General features: G+C 49.1%; 1 protein-coding gene across 7 annotated transcripts in view; it reads left to right on the top strand.

Moving 5' to 3' along the window:
- gapvd1 (GTPase activating protein and VPS9 domains 1) overlaps window positions 1-23,822 on the top strand; it is a 59,297-nt gene that overhangs the window by 16,694 nt on the left and 18,781 nt on the right. For 3 of the 7 annotated variants that reach the window (XM_064354406.1, XM_064354403.1, XM_064354404.1), the window contains exons 4-15: window positions 1,856-2,431; window positions 2,998-3,084; window positions 3,260-3,394; window positions 4,764-4,956; window positions 6,460-6,540; window positions 9,523-9,680; window positions 11,768-11,897; window positions 12,372-12,497; window positions 12,883-13,056; window positions 16,384-16,521; window positions 20,040-20,174; window positions 21,465-21,584. In XM_064354406.1, coding sequence (XP_064210476.1) covers window positions 1,856-2,431; window positions 2,998-3,084; window positions 3,260-3,394; window positions 4,764-4,956; window positions 6,460-6,540; window positions 9,523-9,680; window positions 11,768-11,897; window positions 12,372-12,497; window positions 12,883-13,056; window positions 16,384-16,521; window positions 20,040-20,174; window positions 21,465-21,584 — 2,053 coding nt within the window. The remainder of the gene's footprint in view (window positions 1-1,855; window positions 2,432-2,997; window positions 3,085-3,259; window positions 3,395-4,763; window positions 4,957-6,459; window positions 6,541-9,522; window positions 9,681-11,767; window positions 11,898-12,371; window positions 12,498-12,882; window positions 13,057-16,383; window positions 16,522-20,039; window positions 20,175-21,464; window positions 21,585-23,822) is intronic. The other 4 variants (XM_064354409.1, XM_064354408.1, XM_064354405.1 and 1 more) reach the window with 3 other exon arrangements.

The raw sequence follows: 23,822 nt of genomic DNA, 5'->3' as shown, positions 1-23,822 counted from the left end.
ATGCCCTCGTTGCCTTTGATGTCGTCACGGAGATGGAGATTTCAGTGTTCGGTGTTCTGCTTTTGAGGTCTCTGCAGCAAGCTGGGCGAGCCTGATAGACGGTTTGCGGCACGTGTGCACGGGCTTCCTGTGCGCATTAAGCCGTTGACCTCACAGTGACGACATCGATTCTGTGTAACGTTTATGCAAGGGGGACAGCGGTTCCAGTGTTCTGTTTCGCACACTGCCTCATTTTCCCAGACTGCAATGTGTGGGTTTTGAACGGTTGCAGCCAAGAAAAGAAAGTAAAATGCATTGTTGATGTAGTTTCATAAACTTTGGTGTAGTTTGACGAACTTTGCAGTTTCAGTAAGTCAAAAAAGAAGTTGCGAAGACGAGTGTGTTTTTGCCCATTTTATCATGAATAATTGTTAAATGTACATACTGTCGCATCCATACTACAATATGGAAGAAAGGCAACCGATCATAAAACTGAATACGGATGAAATTCTCCTTTAATTAGCTTGTGCTGGTGAGTGTAAGCCCACTGAACAGCGTCGCTTAAAGCTCTGGCGCCTGTCTTTGTGAGGCGGTGTTCAGTGTTCGACTCTGGCGCCTGTGAGGCGATGTTCAGTGTTGGACTCTGGCACCTGTCTTTGTGAGACGATGTTCAGTGTTTGACTCTGGCGCCTGTCTTGGCGAGGCGATGTTCAGTGTTCGACTCTGGCGCCTGTCTTTGTGAGGCGATGTTCAGTGTTTGACTCTGGCGCCTGTCCTTTGCCCAAACGATGTCAGTGTTGATCTGGCGTCTTTGTGAGCGATGTTCAGTGTGACTCAGAACGCCTGTCTTTGTGGATGTCAGTGTTTAAGACTTGGGCCTGCTTTGTGAGCGAATTCGTGTTTGACTGAGCTGTCTTTGTAGTGAAGTTCATGTTTGACTCTGAGAGTGTCTTTGTGACGATGTCAGGTTCGACTCTGGTGCTGTCTTTGAGCAGATGTTCAGTGTTTGTACTCTGAGCCTGTCTTTAAAGAGGCAATGTTCGTTTACTCTGCCCTGTCTTTTGAGCGATGTTCAATGTGACTCTGCGCCTGTCTTTGTGACGATTTCATGTCGACTTGGCGCCTGTCTTTGTGAACATGTTCAGTGTTGAACTCTGCCCTTATTTGTGAGCGATGTTGAGTGTTGCTCTGGCCGTCTTTGTGAGCGATGTTCAGTTGCTCTGGCGCCTGTCTTGTGAGGCGATGTTCAGTGTTTGACTCTGGCGCCTGTCTTTGTGAGACGATGTTCAGTGTTCGACTCTGGCGCCTGTCTTTGTGAGGCGATGTTCAGTGTTTGACTCTGGCGCCTGTCTTTGTGAGGCGATGTTCAGTGTTTGACTCTGGCGCCTGTCTTTGTGAGGCGATGTTCAGTGTTTGACTCTGGCGCCTGTCTTTGTGAGGCGATGTTCAGTGTTCGACTCTGGCGCCTGTCTTTGTGAGGCGATGTTCAGTGTTCGACTCTGGCGCCTGTCCTTTGTGAGGCGATGTTCAGTGTTCGACTCTGGCGCCTGTCTTTGTGAGGCGATGTTCAGTGTTTGACTCTGGCGCCTGTCTTTGTGAGGCGGTGTTCAGTGTTTGACTCTGGCGCCTGTCTTTTGGGAGGCGATGTTCAGTGTCTGACTCTGGCGCCTGTCTTTGCGAGGTGATGTTCAGTGTTCGACTCTGGCGCCTGTCTTTGCGAGGCGATGTTCAGTGTTTGACTCTGATGCCTGTCTTGGCGAGGCGATGTTCAGTGTTTGACTCTGGCGCCTGTCTTTGTGAGGCGATGTTCAGTGTTTGACTCTGGTGCCTGTCTTTGTGAGGTGATGTTCAGTGTTCCACTCTGGCTGCGTTGCAGGTGCTGCGCTACCTGATCGAGTTCGAGCTGAAGGAGAGCGACAACCCCCGGCGCCTCCTTCGCCGCGGCACCTGCGCCTTCAGCGTGCTCTTCCGCCTCTTCTCCGAGGGCCTGTACGCCGCCAAGCTCTTCCTCACCGCCACCCTCCACGAGCCCATCATGCACCTGCTGGTGGAGGACGAGGACCACCTGGAGACGGACGCGGCCAAGCTGACGGAGCGGCACACGCCCGCCCAGCAGGAGCGCCTCTTCGGGGAGAAGGGCTCCGAGGCGCACCGGCGCAAGGTGCAGGCGGCCGTGGAGGCCAACGAGGCCAAGCTGGTGAGCCTGGTCAACAAGTTCATCGCCTCGCTGCGGCAGAACACCTACTGCTTCCCGCACGGGCTGCGCTGGGTGGTGTCGCAGATGTACCGGACGCTGTCGCGGGTGGAGCGGCTGGAGGTGGGCGAGGTGCGCTCCATGTGCACCCACCTGCTGCTCACCTGCTTCATCTGCCCCGCCGTGGTCAACCCCGAGCAGTACGGCATCATCTCGGACGCCCCCGTCAACGAGGTGGCCCGCTTCAACCTCATGCAGGTGCGGCCGCGCGCGGGACCGCCGTGTTCGGGGGGCGGGAGGGCGCGGGGGACGTTACCGGTTTTGTAAAATAAAATTTTGTAGAATTTTGTGTAGCTTTATTTTCTGTATCATTTGTGTGATCTTATTGAACTTTACAGTGATGTGGTAAATAGTAACAGGATATGAGAGCAGCTTTAATGGCCTTTTCTGTGTTTTTGTGTGTCCTGCGTTCTTTCTTTCTCTTTCAATTCGTTTGACTGTCTCTGTCTCAAATTCTAATTCAAAGAAGCTTTATTGGCACGACGTGTATATATACATATTGCCAAGGCAAGAGTACAACAAACAATGAACATATGAACGGAATACAACTTTGTGTGTGTGTGCGTGTGTGTGTGGTATTTCTGTACGTTCGTTTATGTAATGTAATGTGTAAATTAGGTGGAACAGTGAATATAACATTTAACAGAAATTAAAAGTATACAAAAATTAATTTCAGAAACATTAATAAATAAATCTCTCTCTCTCTCTCGTTCCTCTTTCTGTGTCTCACTGTCTCCCTCTCTCCCTCTATCCCTCTCTGGAAGGTGGGGCAGTTGCTCCAGCAGTTGGCCATGGCCGACGCTGATGATGCGGATCCGCGCAGGAAGAGCAGCCTGTCCAAGTTTGACAAAGTAAGCGCCTCGGCGAGCGTGCTGCCGTTGCACGCCGACCCGGCAAAACAGCGGTGTCCGCTGAGACACGCCGCTCGGACGCCAGCGCGTACCAAACATCCCCAAACTCCCCCCCCCCCCCCGCTGTCTTTTGACCAGTGCGCGGTTTTTTAATTGGCTGCTCGGTTCTCCCCAGAGCTGCGTGGCCGCCTTCCTGGACGTGGTGATTGGCGGGAGGGCCGTGGAGACCCCGCCCATGTCCTCGATGAACCTGCTGGAGGGCCTGAACCGGACGGTCGTGTACATGACGCACAACCAGCTGCTCGCGCTGGTGAGACGCAGGCCCGAAGCACGACCGGCGACTTCATTCCTTTTGCTCCGCCCATTTACAGTGAACAGGATAACTTGCTGCGCAAAGCAACACACACTGCCTTCTTTAGCCGCCAACTGAACTTCACTGCTTTTCTTTAGTAAATTCAGTAACTTTTTTTTAGTACATTTGGAATGTGAACATTAGTAAACATTTTCATGTCAGTTTTAAAGTGCATCCATTCAGGTGAAATCACCCCTCTGGGTAACACCCTTCTTTTGGAGTAAATGCTGAAAAATGTACATACAATGTCATTACTCTTCCAGTCAGAGGAAACAAATAACTAAGTCTGTATCACGGTACAGTTCTGCTCTTTCAGAAGACTCCTGTTTAATACGGCCATTCCTAACACGCAGCCCTCGCAGAAAGATGAAACAAAGTCCGGGCCCAGAACCTCGCTCCCAGTTTTGAACAGGCAGTGGGATTCCTGAGTTGATGAGGAAAATTCCTTCCTGACAGGGACTGAAGTAACGTGCCTGAACGCGAAGCGCGGCGCAGCGCGAGATCTGAGGCATTTCTCTCCCAAGAGATCTGCCCTACTGCTTCTAACGGGAACGGCTGCTGGTCCCCCAGGCCGGGGGGGGGGGGGGCGGCTCGCTAGGCCAGGGGGAGCTCGCCGCTCCGGGGCTCTGACCTCATCGGGTTGGCGTTCGCACCTGAGTCGGCCTACGGGCAGAACCGCGCAACTGCCGAGTCAGCGCTTTCCCCTCCTGAATCTCTCTGCGCTGTAAAATGTCCGGTGTTAATTCAACTCCAGCAGAGTTTATGCGAGTCCACTGCGGCCGTAGTTGACTTACATAAACATCATTAAAGTTGATTTAACGTTGAATGTTTTACTGCGGAGTCTTAGTCAGGACTTCACAGGCACTTGCCTCAGCTGTTTCCCATTTCTTCTGTAGGACTGGAAAGGAGTTGGCTCCTTCAGTTCTGCTTCGGGTTGTTTTCTGTAGTCATTCCTGTTGCAGTTACATGATTCACCTTAGCCCACGAGTGTCACTGCCATTGTCTGGCAAGTTCAGTCCGTCAGTTGTAAAAACACCCTCTGGTGAAATTTAAGGAGAACATTGGTCAGTTTTAAAATCCTGGGTGACATTGTTCTGGTTTAACTCCTGCATTCAGTGTGGGTTTTTTTTGTGTGTGTGCGTGTGTGCGTGTGTGCGCTGTTTCTCAAGTTATAGACTATCCATCGGAAACAGAGTTGTATTGTGTTTCAGGGGCAGCCATTTTGGCTCCAGGCCAACGTAGGTCAAGGGACACACCAAATGATATTCAAAAGTGAACTTCTTCCAGGTGAGGGGAGACAGACGGTCAAACGTTTCGCCCTCCCCAGGTGGACTTTGTGCGGGGCGTGACGACGGGGGACCAGCTGTCTGAGGAAGAGCGCCTGGCCCTGGAGACTCTCCTGGCCAGCATCCCGCAGTCCCACGCCGTGAAGAGCAACAGCCTGGAGCTGACCCCCTCCAACACCCCCCAGCTCTCGCCGGCCACCACCCCCGCCAACAAGAAGAACCGCCTGCCCATAGGTACCCATTACCCCCACCCCCCTTGCCCCAAGTCTCCGCATGTATACTAATGATCACTAACTCTAATGTTTTTTTTTTTTCCCTTTTGCATGCAGGGTCATCCCAGGACAGTATAAAAATAAGCCACCATGTCTCAAAGGGGAGGGGGAAGGGGGGGAAGGGGGCGGGGGGGCACTTAATGAGGTTCCGTGACCTACGCACACCGCGGAGGCCCAGATACCGGACACCTCTGAAGCCCGGCGCTCCGTTTAGACTCCACTTCTGTTTCCTGTTCGTCTTACGTTCGGGAGACGCGTTCTTTTGGTTTTTTTTTCTTCTCCCGCTTTCCCGTAGCCGTGTCGTTTATGGGGAAAAATGAACACCTGTCGAGGGTTTTAGTGCCCGGCGAGTTGAGATGAGTTGTTGCGCCGAGCGGGCCGCGCTACGAGGGGAAGCTAATGAGGTGCTCGTTTAGTTAGAGGAGCAATTAACAACATCTGGAAAGGGGCAATATCACGGCGATGACAACCAATTACATTAGAAAATACAAATGAAGTCCCCTTAATTATGATGGGTCTGGATGAAGGAATGCGCACCTTCCGCGTTCTGGGGGGAGATTTATGCCAACGCGGCCTCTTTCGCTGGAAATGGATGTGTCTCGCGCGTTCGGGTTCAAGTGGGTTTGCGTTCAAGCGGTGGTTCTGTGCAGAAACGGAAAGCAGACCTTCGGTCCGCTTGACAGAACATGGCGTACTATACAGCTAGCGCCATCTCAACTCTTGCAAGCATACTTTAAGAGTGCTTACTGAAGTAATAGACTAGCTACGATTTAATCTCAGACCACTTAGTCTAAGAGTACTTTGTTGCTAGAATATTCAAGTCTATCTTAAACCAGTGCACTATACTGTCAGTACAATACAAGTTTGCAGTAAACTTGTGTGCTTCCTAACTACTGCATATTGAGTATATAACCAATGCAGTACAACAGTGAATGTATAAAACTACAATTTTAGGTAAAACGTTTCATATCTATAATCATACATTTTTTAGGAACCTGTCAGTTTCATTTAAGCTAATCAAAGAAATAGTCCTTAGCGATATGATGAGTGTTTGTTGTTGGAGAACGACAGGGAGGCATGGATAATGTTGTGTGGCACTGAATGGGCCCCCATGCGCTGAGCAGTGCGCTCTGGTATACTGGGGAGTGTGGTGTGGGCTGAGGGTGAGAATGGGTTTGTCGGCCCAGTTTCTGAACGTTTGTTTCTCTCGTTAAGTCTGTAAGTTTTGTGTTTCTTAAAGTTGCTGTTATCAGAGAAATACACTGAGAGACGTTGCATGTGTTTCTGTATATTTATCCTGCTCGTTTCCTGGTTGGACTGGACCCCCGTGGTCTATGAGAGGCCCTGGCTCCCCGGTTGATGGAGCGCGTTCCCGCTCTTTCTGTGTCCTCTGTCCTCCTCCCCTCCCTCTCACTCCCTTAATTTTTTCTCTCTCCACTCTTCCTCCTCCGCTGCCAACCATCAGGGCAACAGATTGTGGCCATCACCCCCTGGGACTCCACCTCCGCCACCCTGTATGGTTACATCCCCTTAGTCACCCCTTTCGGTGGGTAACAAACTAACCCCCCCCCCTGCCCCGGGGAGGGCGCCTGAAAACCCGCGCCCGCCTGCTTGCCTGCCCGAGCGTGCCGTCGCCCGCGCCACCCGCACCATGTGACTCACCGTTTCTCGCCCGCACGTGTGCCCGTGCCCACGTCTCTCACCCATTCCCGTGCGCCCCCTCGCCATGCCTGCCTCTGTCTGCCACGCCCGCCCGCTGCCTGTGCCCCCTCCCCCCCCTTCTCCTCAGTGTCGCCCGCGGCCTTAATTCAGTTCTGTTCAGTTTTTTTCATGTAGCGCTTTTTAAATGGATGCCCACAAAAATGCCTCACAGCAAAATTGGGAAAGACCAGGCCTGAACCTCCCGAAAAACAGCAAGTGAGGTTAAAAAAATAAATAAATTATGGGAAAAAAACTCCCTGAAATACATTTCTCAGCCATGGAGAAGTCTGGCTGGCTGGCCATGTGTCAGTAGTTCAAGTTAGGCTAAATCGGGCTATGCTATTCGGGCGGTATTTTATTGGAGCACATAGTCGTAGTGGCTGTGCAGATTATGATAGGTTATAATTTAGACAGTGCTGGATGTTAGCATCGCCCCGGGACCAGTCCTGCTCTTCAGGCCATGTTGAAAAGGGGATGAGGGTTGAATGTTGATGATGCAGGGGATTAAGATTTTCAGACCGGCGGGGAGGGCAGGGCAGGTAGGGTTTAGATGTGCTCCCTTCTGGTTGCAGGTTTGAATCTCATTTGTGCGACCTTGCTCTCAAACCCTTGGCCAGAGAACTAATTGGTGTCCTGCAGCTGTGATTCAAACGTGCATCTTGCGACTCCAGGTTGTGAGACTCTGCAGTGAAGCCCTCGGGCAGAGTACTAGATTTGAAGTGCTGATATAAATATCCAGCTGCATAACGCGACGCCTAAACTTTGTTGGCCTCTTCGCCTTTTCCAGAAGCAGGAATAATTTTCTTTTTTATCCCCGTCCTGCTTATTCTCCTCAGTGTTGCGTTTCACTGCTCAGACGGCTTACTGTACCCCACCTTTGTTTGAAGTCTCGATTTCTTCCACTTGATTAGAAAACGGAGTCTAATCTCCAGCTAATCTTGTATACCTGGAACACACGTTTTTTTTTTTTTTAAATGGCGGCTCAATTTCAGAGAATGCATTTTTTCGTTTTTCTTTTCCCATTTCGCCGTGTGCCTGAAGTAAACGCTGTGAGATATCGTGATGTGATGTAGATTGGCTTATTTCCCTGTTGCGCCCAGGATTAATATTAGTATTTTATTGCCGGTAGCTTTCCCTGATAGCCGGAGCTTGCTCTTCGGTTTGTGAGTGGTTGCTGTCAGGAGGCTGCTAATTTCCGTGTGGAAATGTTTTAGCTGACAGTTATTGACTCTACCTATCTGCATGCGGTCCTCACGCTGTGACCGCGCAGTTAAATTTGGGTGCTTGGCGCTGCGTTTGGCAGGTATTTGGTATTCTCTTTTTTACATTCCTGCCGTTGGTAAACTTGTAATGTAGCAGGCGGGATATATCGGCGCCGTACATACAGTGCGTTTTATCAGTAAAGGAGAAAGCCACGAGCCCCGTAAGGGACGTTTCTGCTCTAGCTAATGTACTGCAACACAGAATCCAGCGTTCCTTTTAAGGCCCCCTGAACCTCCCACAATTCTCCTCTTCCGAAGCGTCTCACTTTTACCGAGAGAAGAATCCGAAATCAAATAAGCCGTTCCCGCGAGCCGCATCTCTGCGCTGTCTGATCGCATTTGCCGGCGCTTTTTCATCTCCTCATAATCGCGGTGCCTGCCGACAGCGTCGGACAAATTGAAGTGTTTCACGCAGATGGATTTTAAAAAACGGGAGAGGAGTAATGGCAGGGAAAATTAAACAAAGACAGTGGGAGTGTGTATTGTGTGTATTTTCTGTGTGCGCGCGTCTGTGTTTAGAGCCTAACTACTACGGGATTTTTGAGACCAAAACCGGCGGGGTTTTGGCGGGGGAAATTCACTAATTACTGATATAGCAGCCAATATAGTGAATTCTTGAGTTGGAATGAAAATAGACATTTTTCTGTGTGGATTTTGCACCTGTTTTTGCACCGATGTGACTATGCAAAGGCACTCAACAACTAAGATTATTTTCTTAATCATATAACATTTATTAAGGAATATTTTGTTATTAATGTTATGTCATTTTGTTATTAATATCATGTCAACCAATTTTACGTTGAGCATTGATCAATTCGGGACAGTCAATTAGGGACAAAGTATAGACCATGACGCATAGCTTCTCTGCATTTGCACCTGCCGGAGCGCTCATCTTGTCCTCATGGACGTTCCCTGTCCTGCTAAAAACTCTCTTCCTGGGGACATAAAAAAAATATTTTCACAGAAGTAATGATATGTATCTATTTTTGAAATGCATTTACTTCAGGCTATAAATAAAAGAAAGTGAGTCGGGGTCCGACAGTAGCCTGCCGACTATAATCTGTGATAAAGATGTGGCAAGTGAGCGGGCATCTGTCTGGAAACGCTCTGAATCTGTCGGAGGATGAGTGTCCGATGACCGAAAATGCCTGCGAACCACTGGCTGTTCTTGCCATTGGCCTTCTGGCTGTACCTCCTGTGGACCAATTATACTCGCTTCAAGCCTAATTTACGCTTCTTCGTCAAACGCTTTCGACAAGTTGCTTGACAAGAATGACGTATTTTGAACTGAAAACATTTTTGGAAAAAAAAACGTATATTTTTGGAACACAGCCAGAGGGACCGCTGAAATTTGTTATGGATGTTTTTAATATATAAAGATATAAATCCGGTTCATATATCGGCCGGGCTGTAGTGTGTGTGCACGTGTGCGCCTGTGCGCGGCTTTCATCTTTGTGTTTGTATGTGTACTGTAGCATTGCTTTCGATGTTGTGCCAGTGGATCACTCTCTGTTCAAGGTCAAAGTTCAAGCTACCTTTTGTAACACCGACCCTCCCCCTCCCAGCAGCCTCCCGCAGCCGCAGCCGCACCAACATTGCCCAGGAGGGGGAGCCAGAGGCCAGCTCCCAAGAGTCCATACAGGAAGTGGTGCCTGAGGAAGTACTGGTTATATCTATGGGGATTGCCCCTCAGATTGTTCCTGGGATGATGTCAGAGAATGTGGTAAGAAGCCTGTGGTACTAATCCTGCAGGGAAAGACCTGGTTAAATGGAATCAGCTTGCCATCAAATGAAAATAAGTTTGAGCTTTTAAAAAAAGGTCTTGTCTCAATCGTGAGGATATAATATATTATGATTAGAATGGACAGAAGTAGAAACCTGTATTTATGTAGAAGCATGTACATCATATGACCAACAGTATCTTGACACCCCTTGGTCTGGGGCTGTTTTTCCTGGTTTGGGCTAGGCCCCTTAGTTCCAGTAAAGGCTAATCATAATGCTACAGCATACAATCACATTCTATACGATTTTGTGTTTCCCCAATATTTTGGGGAAGGCCCTTTCCTGTTTCAGCATGACAATACCCCCGGGCACACAGCGAAGTTCATGTAGACATGGTTTTATCAAGAACGGTGTGTAAGAACTTGCCTGGCCTGCACAGACCCCTGACCTCAACCCCGTCCAACACCTTTGGGATCAATTGGAAAGCCAACTGCGAGCCCGGCCTAATAGTCCAATCAGTGCCCAAACTCACACATGCTCTTCTGGCTGAATGGAAGCAAATCCCTGCAGCCATTTACATTACATTACATTATAGGCATTTAGCAGACGCTCTTATCCAGAGCGACGTACAACAAGTGCATAGGTTTATGATGTAGAGGTGCAAAAGAAACACTAGAGTGAAGTAAGGATTGTAGTGCCAGAAGTGACCACATCGATCAGGACTCCAACCCTGTAGAGTAAGCTTGTTCAGCAAGCAAGACTCCTACCAAGTACAAACTAGAACTGGAATCACACCTAATCAAACAAAAACAATCCTGCCAGATACACTAACATAATCATTATCCTAACTAGGTACAGTGAGCTGAACTACAGGCTAGGGAGGGCTGGGGAGAGGTGCAGCCTGAAGAGATGAGTCTTCAGTCTGCGTTTGAAAGTGGTGAGATTCTCTGCTGTTCTGACCGTCACGGGGAGGTCATTCCACCAGCGAGGGGCCAGGACAGACAGCAGACGGGAGCGGGAAGTACAGACGCAAATGTTCAAACATCTCATATGAAGCCTTCCCAGAAGAGCGGAGGTTGTTATAGCAACAAAGGCTGGACCAACTCTGCATCAGTGCCCATAATTTTGGATGAGATGTTGGATGTCAGGTGTTCACATGCTTTTGGCCATGTAGTGTATGTTCCCACGCTTCTTCCTTCACTTTTGAAGTGATCCCGACTTGAAATTTCCCTTTATAACGTACTTCCATTCATGAACCACTCGGGCAAGTAGTAAAAAGCTGTTCTTGTATCCAGATTGAAGCACGACATCATCAGCATCGTCCATAGCAGCAAGAGCAACAGCTTTGTGAGTAGGTTTTTAGAGAAAACTCTGAGCTAGAAACTTTTAGGGCCACATAGGAGTGCCACGTTGGATGGTAGTAAACGTTTTAAAGCAGTGACCTGATAACGAGATGGATTGCCTACGACGGCCATTTTCAGGACTGTTTGTGATTTGGTCTTGGTGACCTTGGAGTCCTCTAAACTTCCCCTAACTTTTCACAGATTTAGGAGCTGATTTTATCACGCACACACACACAAAAAAATTCAATTAGGTGTCTGAAAGTTAGGACTGACATGGCCATTATTTTTAGGAGTTTCTCCTACATCAGCTACTTTTTTGGGCTTAAGATGTTTCCTGAATACTGCCCAAATGTTGCACATAACGTGTCTCAATGTTTGACCTGGCAAGTTATTCCATGCTTTGTTATTATTAGTGTTTGTTTTTTTAAAATAATTATTATAGTAACCATGTAGTGTAGAGTTGTAGAGTGGTGTAGTGCTGAATGTCATATCCATAAGTCGTAAGCGGTAGTGCACTGAAACCAGTTTTATTGTGTGAATGTTCAATATCTAATTTAAATATTCAATATCTAAAATAATAGGTTTAGTGATGTGTGTTGTTAGCACAGTGACATGGGCTTTTGCCACAAGGATGTGTGGCTGTTACCACAGCGATGTTGGGCTGTTGTCACAGTGATGTTGGGCTGTTGCCACAGTGACATGGACTGTCGCCATGGTGATATGGACTGTTGCCCCTGTCCCTCAGGTCCTGACGCTGCAGATGGCCGACGGGGCGCAGGGCGACGCGCCGGCCGACGACACGAAGCTCCACGGCAAGCCGGACAAGACGCTGCGCTTCTCCCTCTGCAGCGACAACCTGGAGGGCATCTCTGAGGGTGAGCGTTCCGCACTCTGCCACCAGAGGGCGCCATTTCCCTCCACGAGTCACGCTCACGCCAGCGCTGGAAGCCCCTAACTGCTTTGTAGTTTCTGACTGAATGAAATGACTCTTTGGGTTTTCAAGCTGGGAACGGCTGTGTGTGCGCCTTTGTGTGTGTGTGTGTGTGAGTGAGCGTGTGTCTGTGTGTACCTGCGTGTACTACAGGTGTAACGCGGCTGCAGTTTTGAGCTGCGCTAGATGTTCTCGGCGTTGAATGACAGGGGCGCAGCGTGCTGGCTGACAGGGCTGACATAATTCTGTGCAGCACCTGCCATGTTAAGTGAACAGGCAGCATGTATCACCCCCAGCGGGTGCCGCTTCCGCGGAGGCTCAAGAGCAAATGAGCTTCTGATTCGTGACTGATGGTTTTATTGGCTGATGCGGACAGGGAGCTCGTGCGAGCGAGGCGCTGATATGCTAATCCCGACAGGTCCGTCCAATCGCTCGAACTCGGTGTCGTCCCTGGACCTGGAGGGCGAATCGGTGTCCGAGCTGGGGGCGGGGCCGTCCGGGAGCAACGGCGTGGAGGCTCTGCAGCTTCTGGAGCACGAGCAAGGTGCGAGCGTTTCCTGGGCAACCAGGTGCCCCCACACCAGGGAAAAAAGGCTTTTGGACGCATAAATTATACAATGCATTATTAAGCCCTGCAATGGCCAGTGGCTTGTTAGGTACTTGAGTAAAATCTGAGTAAACCATTTTTCCAGTCACATTTGTTTTTGTTTCAGGCTATGGCAAGGTGTAATTTTAACCTCCCCACCAAGGCCTTGATTTAATATGCATTCGGAGCATGTATTTAAAACAGTTTAGCCGCTAGGTGCACGGTCTTGGAACTATAAGGGTTCTGTGTCATACGAAGCCAGCAACATAAAAAATATCTTAAGAAGGTAATATTGGTGTACTGATGGTGATGATGATGATGATGTCATCACCATGCGACCCAGCCACCACTCAGGACAACCTGGACGACAAGCTGCGTAAGTTTGAGATCCGGGACATGATGGGCCTGACGGACGACCGCGACATCTCGGAGACGGTCAGCGAGACGTGGAGCACCGACGTCCTGGGCAGCGACTTCGACCCCAACGTGGACGAGGACCGGCTGCAGGAGATCGCTGGTAAGGGCTGTTTCTCACTGATCTGGGTTCAGCCGAGAGAGGTCACACCTTTAACAGGCTCTGACATCACTGATTTTGGGTCAGCCGAGAAGAGGTCACATCTTTAACAGGCTCTGACATCACTGATCTTGGATCAGCCGACAGAGGTCACACCTTTAACAGGATGTGACATCACTGATCTTGGATCAGCCGACAGAGGTCACACCTTTAACAGGATGTGACATCACTGATCTTGGATCAGCCGACAGAGGTCACACCTTTAACAGGATATGACATTACTGATCTTGGATCAGCCGGCAGAGGTCACACCTTTAACAGGCTCTGACATCACTGATCTGAGATCAGCCAAGAAGAGGTCACATCTTTAACAGGCTCTGATATTACTGATTTAGGGGCAGATGTCATTTAGCCTTCTAGCAGTACCACTTCGCTTTTTTTTAACCAAAACGGGGTTTTGGTTAAAAAAAAAAAAAAATAGAGGTGTCTAATTATATGCTTTTGGATATTATTTGTAGTTTTTTTTTGTTTGAGCTCTGTTAGACTCCCCAGTTAATTTTTTTCTGTTCCTCATGGAATAACACGTATGACATTCTGAAAACTTCATACCTTCTCTCAAAGTTTGTTCATACCAAACTTTCAGATTACTCTTAGATTGTAATTTGCCTTTGAATGTTTTCTAGTCCCTTTATGATTTTTACAGTTTCAGCTGGTTCCATTAGAAACACTGCCACCTTGTGGTGTAGTTTTAAAATAGCATATTTCTATCTGCAAGTGCAGTAGTCAGCCTCCTTTATTAATACGAACTTTCTGTCATGTGTTTTCCAAAGCTGTACGCACTGTGCATTTGAAACCAAAACAATAAGATATTACAATGAAACTGCTTTGATCAATTATTTAAAAACCTTCTGTTTGTTTGAAACAAGCTCAGTGTTGTTTTCAGATGTTCTGTTTGCACTTTTTTGGATAACAATCTTTATCGGCAACTTTTTTGAACATTTTAATAGCTCAACTGCTTGTGTACTTGTCTTTCCAAGTGACATTTATTTTTACCATCTTCCCAATTTCACCCTTGTCGCCCGAGACCCACCATACGCTGGTCAGGACTTAGGAATAAAATAAATTAAGTTCACAGGAATGGAAACTATAATGTACAGATTGCAGGAAGTATATATAATGCATTGCTTAATAAGTCACTGTTTGTTTTATGGCTACTTCAACAAGCGCTGGGTAAGTTGTAAGTGTCTGTGAGTCTCTTTCTCTCTTGACGTAGTGTTGGATCTGTCTATATACTTACTGTTAACTTGAACTACAAAAGAGTTTCATATGTTTTGTACTGTGTGGTTTCCATGCCCCTAAATGTTTGCTAGACCTCCAATACCAGTGCTTTGCTTGCATGTACAGGTTGACTGCAGCATGTCATTTAAAAAACTTTTGTTTGTGCTCTTGGTAAGCTTAATAAGCTACAAAAAATGGCAAAGAAATAATCGTAGGCATGTGTGGTAACATTCACCATCATGAATTTAGCCACTTTTTTGTCAATTTTGTTTGACCTGATGCACGTATTACCTCTAAACTTTGCAAAGAGGTATAAAATGAGACCACATATGTCCACATCTCATCCGAAGTGTCTCTCTGCTACTTCACTCTAATTTTAAATGAGATGTTACTTGATTGCTTCTCATTTAAATTTAGCATAAAATGCTCTCTGGTGGCACCAGACCAGTGTCCGTAAGCTAGCTCACATTAGCCGCGCTGCGATGGAACGTTGACAAACTGCTTCCCTGTTTCCTGCTTTGCCTGGGTGATGACGGCTATTATTGGAGACTGATGTTTTTATGTATTTTATTCTTTAAATAACTTTAAATATGTGAATATATTTGATCCACCGTCCATCCAGTTTGAGTGTTAATCTAGCTATTTCTACCTGGTTCAGTATGAATACTGACAATATAAGTATTTGAGGAAATAAGATCTTATGGAGTGTAGTGTGTTGTGTCCTAGAAAGATGAGGTACATTAGTGAAGTCATTTTTGCACAGAACACACCCAGATAACCTCGGATATGGCTTGTCCTTTTCACACACACTGCAAACATGGTTATAGTTGCTTGAGAATCTCTCGGCTCCAAATTTCACTGATCATGGTGTGGGCGAAAATATGATGTTAATGCAATAAGAAATGTTTATATTACTTGATCATTTTTTTCCCCTTTTCACCTTCTCTCTCTGTGTTTCTGTCGGTCTCTCTCATCCTCTTTCTCTTGTTCTCTTGTTCTCTTCTCCTCTTCCCCTGTCAGTCACATCGCTTCTTGATTTGCTTTATTGGCTTGACCAAACATACATTTGTACTGCCAAAGCACATACGTATTACATAAAATGCATTTCCTCTTTCCTTCTCTCTCTCTCCCTCCCTCCCTCATTATTTGAAAGGCTGACATTCACCGGGTCCCCGCAGTCTTATTGACCTTGCCTCTCTCTCATTTGCATCCCGCATTTGTCATGCCGCGGAATATGGCGTTGGGGGACTTTTCCATCATTAAGTGAATTTACAGCGATTTCCTTATGTGTTTTCTCCAAGGGACGGGAGTATGAGCTGCACATTAAATATCCATTAATACCTCATTATCCCACTGATAAGATTACCGCGATAATGAGGCGGAGATTCTAATTGTTTCACTTCGGCTGGTGCCAGTCACTCCATCACGCACCTGAAAAGACGGGGCGCGGGGCGGTTCCTACCTGGAGGACTGTAAACAGGGCCGGCGGGGGAGAGGGCCTCCCGCCGCCGCGCGTGGGCCGACACCTGGAGACCGTCGCCGCCGCGCGGCGGGAACGGCGGGAGGCCCCCGGAAACGGAGTCCCGCGCCCCGCGGAGCCGGAGCGCGGGCGTCGGCCCGTGCCGGAGGGGGAGGGTGCGGCGCGACAGAACGCCGGTTGAGGGGTTTGCTCTGTCACGCCCGCCTCGCTGTTCCTGCCCCGCCCGAAAACAACCCCCCCCCCCACCCCCCCTCCTCGTTTCCGAGGGGTTACAGGGAGCTGACAGTGGTCACCGAAGGACGCGCCTGGCTGCGTTGGCGGGGGGGCGGGGGGGTGGAGGGACAGGAGGGTCGGGGGTTAATTTGGCCGTGACTAATGCTTCACCTCGTCATCAACCCAAAGTCACGGGTGGAAGGCTGTGGGGAGGTGGGGGGAAGAGGGCGGGGCTTTATAACTGCAGTTAACCCCGCCTCCCCTCCCCTCCCCTCCCCCCCCCCACGCCGGCGCTCCGGTCTTACCGTCTCCCCTTGCGGTGCCCGTGACCCCGTGCTGTTCTGTGTCTGTGTTGCCAGGGGCGACGGTGGAGAGCATGCTGGGTAGCCTGCTCTGCCTGCCCGGCTCGGGACCGTTGCTGCTGGACCCGTACGGCTCCACCATCTCCGAGACCACCAGCGAGGCCTGGAGCGTGGAAGTGCTGCCCAGCGACTCGGGTGTGTGTGTGTGCGCGTGTGAGCGGGTGTGTGTGTGTGCGTGTGAGCGGGTGTGTGTGTGTATGATTGTGTGGTGTGTGTGTGTGTGTGTGTGTGTGAGCAGGTGTGTATGTGTGTATGATTGTGTGGTGTGTGTGTGTGTGTGTGCGTGAGTGTGCGCGCGCGTGTGTGCATGTGCACCTGTGTGTGTATGTGTGTGTATCTGTGTGTGAGCGCATGTGAAGGTTTGTGACATTGCCGTGTGTATGTGAAATTTTGTATGTGCATGTATGTGTTTGTATATCTGTGCTTACATAAGCATCTGCGTGTCTTCATGTGTTCGTTTGTGTTTGTGTCAGAGCGTGTGTGTGCGTGAGAGTCTTTCTCCCTCTCTCTCTCTTTCTCTCTCCCTCTCTCTATTTATATACAGACTGCGCACGCCCGTAAATAAATGTTTTAAATCTGTCGGTGTGCTAGCGAGCGCTTACGGTCTCTGAGGCCCGCTCCTGGTCTCCTGGGTAACGGCCGGCCCTGTCATCCTCCTGGCGAGCGGCCAAGGCGCACCTGCAGCCGCACCTGCGGCGGGGAACGGGCCGGCCGCTCCAGCGGCGGCGGCGGGGTACCGCGCGCGCCTCGCCCGCCGTACCGGCTCCTTATCCCGCAGAGAGGCCTACGAGCCGCGGCGCTGATGTCCTCCCAGGGCACGCGCTGCCGTTTCAGAGGCTGAACCGCGTACGCTGCGCTTCTCCTCCAGCGCAGATGCGGCCGCTCCACAAGTTATCTCTCGCCGCGCCGTGCTCGATAATTCAAAAGGTGATTAATAGCGCGTTTCGCGGCCCCTGCTTGCGAATATTCCGCCGTGCGCCTCGGCAAGGGTAACCGCTCGGCGTTGGCGGATTGCGTGCGGCGGGGTAAATGGCGGGAACGAGAGCGGTGCGTTCTGTAACGGGTTTGGAGCTCCCCCGTGTTAACCGCGGTTCGAACAGCCCGGTCGCTTTGATTGCGTCGGCCTTGCCACCCACGCCGCTACCGCCTTCTTCCGTGCGTCCCGCGGCGTGAGCGAGGCGTGGAACTGGACTCGGAAGAGCGGTTGGGCGGCGCGTTATGGCAAGCGAGCGCGCGGGCGAATCCCCGGCCCGGTAACGAGCCGTTGCCGCAGAAACGGCGCGGGCCCCGGCTGCGGCGCGGACGCGCTGACCGGCAGCCAATTAAAAAAGCGCGTAACGACCGCGCGCGGATCGGGAGGAATAGGCGCCTAACGGCGCCCTGACGGGCGACTCCGGGTTAAGGAGCTCACCTCGTAACCGGGGAGGTCGCGGGCTCCGCTCTCAGGCGGGGCGTTGACATCCGTACCCCCGGACCGAGGTACTTAACCAGGAATCGCTCCAGCGGGCATCCGGCCGCGTAAGTGGATAACGAGCGTGCGCGGGCGTGAGGCGTGCGCTGAGCACGTCCGTAATGGGACGCGAGGAGACGCGGCAAGAGCGCTTAGGGGTGAAAACGCTCAGCGTCAGTGCTTGAGTGAGCGCAAGGCGGGCTTCTCTAAAGGTTCTGCTACAGTGTGTTAAGTGACCGGTTATGGATGGGTTGGTTTCTCGCCGGTCCCTCGGTGGGTTGGGCCCGTCTGAAGAAACCGAGCCTGTTTGGACAAAAGAATATCTCCGGTCTTCTTTCCTGCTGTTTCTTTGCTCTGTTCTTTGTCTAAATCTCCCTCATTCTTTCATTCTCTGAATCTAACACTCTTTTTTTTGCCCCCTGTCTTCGTCATCCTTCATCTCTGGCTGTTAACTACTGCTTGTATTTTTTCCATAGACTGCGTTGTTGCCGTTCTCGTTGTTAGTGTTAATCAGTTTAACCTTCAGGGTCCAAGTTGAACTATGCGGTTGTTCCCTGCGCTTGGACCGTACTTCTCTCTAGGTTTTCGACACACTTGTTTCCCGTTATGTTATACACTTTGTTGTACGTCGCTCTGGATAAGGCGTCTGCCAAATGCCTGTAATGTAATGTATTCGTTCTCTTTCATTCTCCCCGACCCTTCTTCTCGTTCATCTTTCTCCTTGCCTCTCTCCTCTTTTCTGTCTCTCACGCCAGAGGAAGGCTGCTTTAAATTTCTGCCCATTTACCCGTCTGTGATTGGACAGCAGTTTGATTCTGCGAGGATGGGAGCGATCGATTGTGCAAACGAGCATTTTTGGGGGAATGAGTTGTGAGGGCCGTCGACAGGACAGCGCTGTGGAAATGAGATGTTAATGGACTGCAGTTTAGGGCAGGGGGCAGTTTGCCAAATTTGTTATTTCCCAGAAAAGTGCTCCTTATTAAATTTGCTACGTTATTAAAGTTGCTCGGTGAAAATGTTTTTAAGCACGGAAACTAATGAACTTCTGGGATTGCTCGCGATGTGCTGTGATTTCATTTTTTGGGGGCTGGGATGCAGGTGCTGTTTTTTGGAGTCAGGTTCAAGCAGGTTGATTGTTCTCAAAGAAAAAAACAGCACACTAGCAATCCAGTGTGACTTTGGGATGCTGTCTAGTTTAATCTGGTCTATGCTTCTTGGGCAATCAGCAGATGAGTCACTATAATTTTGTTGATAGCGTATTCCTGACCCCTCGTGAAACAGTTTATCATGAAGACGAGTGACGGGCCAGCTTGTACATTTTGGACAGATGGCATCCTTGGTACCTTTTTCCATGGGGGGTGTCCAAATCCCTTTTGAATTTTGGGAGCATGTTGCTGGTGGCCTTTCCGCAACTCTCCCCTCAACCATTCCACTGACATCTGAAGTCCTGTTGCTGAATGAGACATCATCCCTCGGTTTGCCATTGTGTTAGTCGCATATTTTGTTCATATTTAGTGAAGAAAACGATTGACACAAGATGGAAGCCACGGTGTTCTTTGTCTCTCTAACAGACTCTCGGTTCTCTGGATGTGGTGCACGTTGAGGTGTCTGTCATTTGTTTTCGCGGTACTTCAGGAAAGAAACGTCAAGTTGTGGTGTGACCGTGCCGCTGAGCTTGAAAGAATGTTGTGATATCTTGATGAATGCGGGTTCATTTGGCATCCTTTCCTTGTTACGTTCGTAACTTTACGTTTTTTATCGATTTGTTTATTGTCTTTATGCCTCTGCCAAGGAGGTTATGTAACAGCGTCTGTCCGTCCGTCCATCCATTTGTTCATGTGTCTGTGGCAGACGTAATTGGAAAATGAACAGCTTGGTTGCCATGAATTTTTCTGTGGACATTCATGTTGCCAATTTATTTTGTTTGTTTCTTGTGCGCAGTTTGGTCACTTTCATGTCTGTTTACCAGCATGCCTTTTTGTGTTTGTGTTTGTGTTTGTCCATCCATGCAAATGTTGTGTGTGTTTGTTTTTCTGTGTGCGTGTTTCTCATTATGTGTGTGGCTGTTCGACCCATCTGGATTGTGTGTGTGTGTGTGAGAGAGAGTGATTTGGTGTATGTCTCCATCCAAGTACACTTGAGCGTGCACATTTTGCGTCTTTGTCTCCATGGTAACACGCTGTGTTTATTTTGGGGTCCCCAGAGGCCCCGGACCTGAAGCAGGAGGAGCGTCTGCAGGAGCTGGAGAGCTGCTCCGGGGTGGGCAGCACCTCCGACGACACGGAGGTCCGGGAGGTCAGCTCCCGGCCCAGCACCCCCGGCCTCAGCGTGGTCTCAGGTACGCAGCGCCTTTACCCTTTCACCTTTCACCTTTCACCTTCAGCCTGCGATCTCCACTGTGCGTGACATGCTTTCCTGTCTCTGACCGGCCGGCCCGTACCTTTGCGTCGGGCCTGGTGGGTGCCCGTGCGGTGGGCGGGATTTGAGCAGCTGTCACTCACGGGAGCCGGCCCGTCGTTAATCACGGTTTAGACGGATGGATGGTTTTTGCCGGTTCCCCCCGGTTATCACTCTCCCTGTCGGCGTGTCCGCGTCCGTCCTGCCCCTCGGGGGTTCTGACGCCAGTTTAGAGCTCCCCGCTGGCGCTGGGACGGGGGCCGGGAGAGGGGGGCAGTCGGACACACGCTCTGGGACGGCCCGCTCCATCACTCCCCCCACCCCACGCTCCTGTTGCTCACAGTCTGGCCAGCTGTTACCCCTGTCCTGTCTGATAAAGAGTCTGAACCCCCAACCCCTGACCCCCCCCTTCTCACCCCCATGTCTGTACCAGGGCAGACAGGCACTCCGAATGGGCTCAAAAGCCCTCTTGAATATTTGATTTGAATTTGAATTTGAATCGCCAGTTATCCATCCGGATAGTTATTCATATAGGTGAATGCTCCCCTCTACCAAAGGATTATCTCATTGGCTATTTTCTCACATATTAGCGTAGTTTATGGTTATAAATGCTTAATGCATTATTAATAGTGTTGTTAGAATGTGTTGTTGATGGCTAGCAAACGCGTTTTTTGGTGAGTGTAAGGTGTGCCGTATTTTGAAAGATGAACGCAACATTTCAGTATGCAATGTTGAGGTGGGAGGGTAACTTAACGACAGTATCGATTGTTGCCCTTGGGTGAAATTTCAAGAGCCCTGGACTCCTTCCTTATGTAATTTCTACTAACTTATGAATATTGACCAACTGTCTACTATGTATTTTTTAGTAATGTTCACAGTAGTTATTGGTCCTTTATTGATCATTAATAAGCGTGATATGTTTTGAAGTGTTGCTGAATTTTCACTCTCAATTGGGGCATTATTAAATGGTAAATGGTAAATGGACTGCATTTATATAGCGCTTTTATCCAAAGCGCTTTACAACTGATGCCTCTCATTCGCCAGAGCAGTTAGTGGTTAGGTGTCTTGCTCAAGGACACTTCGACACGCCCAGGGCGGGGTTTGAACCGGCAACCCTCCGACTGCCAGACAATCGGTCTTACCTCCTGAGCTATGTCGCCCCATATTATTCACAACGCGTGCCTTTTTCGGTGTTTTGTTTTCCTTTCTACGGTACGCCCGCGCTGAGCAGGCGTAAGCGCCACCTCGGAAGACATCCCCAACAAGATGGAGGACCTGCGGTCGGAGTGCAGCTCGGACTTCGGGGGGAAGGACTCGGTGACCAGTCCAGATGGGGAGGAGTCGGCGCACGGTAAGGGGCGAGCGGCGGGCCCTCGCTCAGCCGCCGCGTGGTGCCCGTCACTCCTCCGTCTGACCGGGCGGACGCCGCGCGGGCCTATCAATCGCCGTCGCCGCCCCTACGGGGGCCCAGATCCCGCCCCCGCCCCCGCCCACACAGCTCGAGCCTCCTCCACCACAGAGCGCAAATTCTTACGCTGACTGTTTGAGAGACAATGCTTCAGATTTCTGCCCAAAGTCCCAAATTGAGGATTAGAAAATGTATATATAGTTATTTTAATCACATTTTTACAGCCTGCACTCTGCATTTTTGTCAACAGTCAATTTAAGCTTTATGACCTTATTATTGCAAAGTAAGGTCCTGTTCTCTGAGCCCAAGGGTCAGGCTAGTAAGTGTGTAAATGCAAACAGAGGTGTGATTGAGCTTAGACAGTGTAAGTGCTAGTAGAGGTATGGTTGAGGTTCAGCTGAGTAGTGCTTCTAGTAGAGGTACGTTAAACACAGAATGAATGTAAGTATTAGCAGAGGTATGGTTGAGGTAAGTGAGTATAAGTTCTAGCAGCAGTGCTGTTATAGTTGTGCTGAGTGTAAATTCTAGCAGTGGTGCTGTTATAGTTGTGCTGAGTGTAAATTCTAGCAGCGGTGCTGTTATAGTTGTACTGAGTGTAAGTTCTAGCAGCAGTGCTGTTATAGTTGTACTGAGTGTAAGTTCTAGCAGCGGTGCTGTTATAGTTGTACTGAGTGTAAGTTCTAGCAGCAGTGCTGTTATAGTTGTACTGAGTGTAAGTTCTAGCAGCAGTGCTGTTATAGTTATACTGAGTGTAAGTTCTAGCAGCAGTGCTGTTATAGTTGTACTGAGTGTAAATTCTAGCAGCAGTGCTGTTATAGTTATACTGAGTGTAAGTTCTAGCAGCAGTGCTGTTATAGTTGTGCTGAGTGTAAGTTCTAGCAGCAGTGCTGTTATAGTTGTACTGAGTGTAAGTTCTAGCAGCAGTGCTGTTATAGTTATACTGAGTGTAAGTTCTAGCAGCAGTGCTGTTGTAGTTGTACTGAGTGTAAGTTCTAGCAGCGGTGCTGTTATTATTGTACTGAGTAAGTTCTAGCAGAGATGCTGTTATAGTTGTACTGAGTGTAAGTTCTAGCAGCAGTGCTGTTATAGTTGTACTGAGTGGCAGTTCTAGCAGCGGTGCTGTTATTATTGTACTGAGTAAGTTCTAGCAGAGATGCTGTTATAGTTGTACTGAGTGTAAGTTCTAGCAGCAGTGCTGTTGTAGTTGTACTGAGTGTAAGTTCTAGCAGCGGTGCTGTTATAGTTGTACTGAGTGTTAGTTCTAGCAGCGGTGCTGTTATAGTTGTACTGAGTGTCAGTTCTAGCAGCAGTGCTGTTATAGTTGTACTGAGTGGAAGTTCTAGCAGCAGTGCTGTTGTAGTTGTACTGAGTGTAAGTTCTAGCAGCGGTGCTGCTTAAAGTTGTACTGAGTGTAAGTTCTAGCAGCAGTGCTATTATAGTTGTACTGAGTGTAAGTTCTAGCAGAGGTGCTGTTATAGTTGTACTGAGTGTAAGTTCTAGCAGTGGTGCTGTTATAGTTGTACTGAGTGTCAGTTCTAGCAGCAGTGCTGTTATAGTTGTGCTGAGTGTAAATTCTAGCAGCAGTGCTGTTATAGTTGTACTGAGTGTAAGTTCTAGCAGAGGTGCTGTTATAGTTGTACTGAGTGTAAGTTCTAGCAGCAGTGCTGTTATAGTTGTACTGAGTGTAAGTTCTAGCAGCAGTGCTGTTATAGTTGTACTGAGTGTAAGTTCTAGCAGCGGTGCTGTTATAGTTGTACTGAGTGTAAGTTCTAGCAGCAGTGCTGTTATAGTTGTACTGAGTAAGTTCTAGCAGCAGTGCTGTTATAGTTGTACTGAGTGTAAATTCTAGCAGCAGTGCTGTTATAGTTGTACTGAGTGTAAGTTCTAGCAGCAGTGCTGTTATAGTTGTACTGAGTGTAAATTCTAGCAGCAGTGCTGTTATAGTTGTACTGAGTGTAAGTTCTAGCAGCAGTGCTGTTATAGTTGTACTGAGTGTAAGTTCTAGCAGAGATGCTGTTATGGTTGTACTGAGTGTAAGTTCTAGCAGCAGTGCTGTTATAGTTGTACTGAGTGTAAGTTCTAGCAGCAGTGCTGTTATACTTGTACTGAGTGTAAATTCTAGCAGTGGTGCTGTTATAGTTGTACTGAGTGTCAGTTCTAGCAGCAGTGCTGTTATAGTTG

The sequence above is a fragment of the Anguilla rostrata genome, chromosome 10 (assembly GCF_018555375.3).
Source record: "Anguilla rostrata isolate EN2019 chromosome 10, ASM1855537v3, whole genome shotgun sequence".
Classification (NCBI taxonomy): domain Eukaryota; kingdom Metazoa; phylum Chordata; class Actinopteri; order Anguilliformes; family Anguillidae; genus Anguilla; species Anguilla rostrata.
This window is presented reverse-complemented; position numbering and strand designations above follow the sequence as displayed.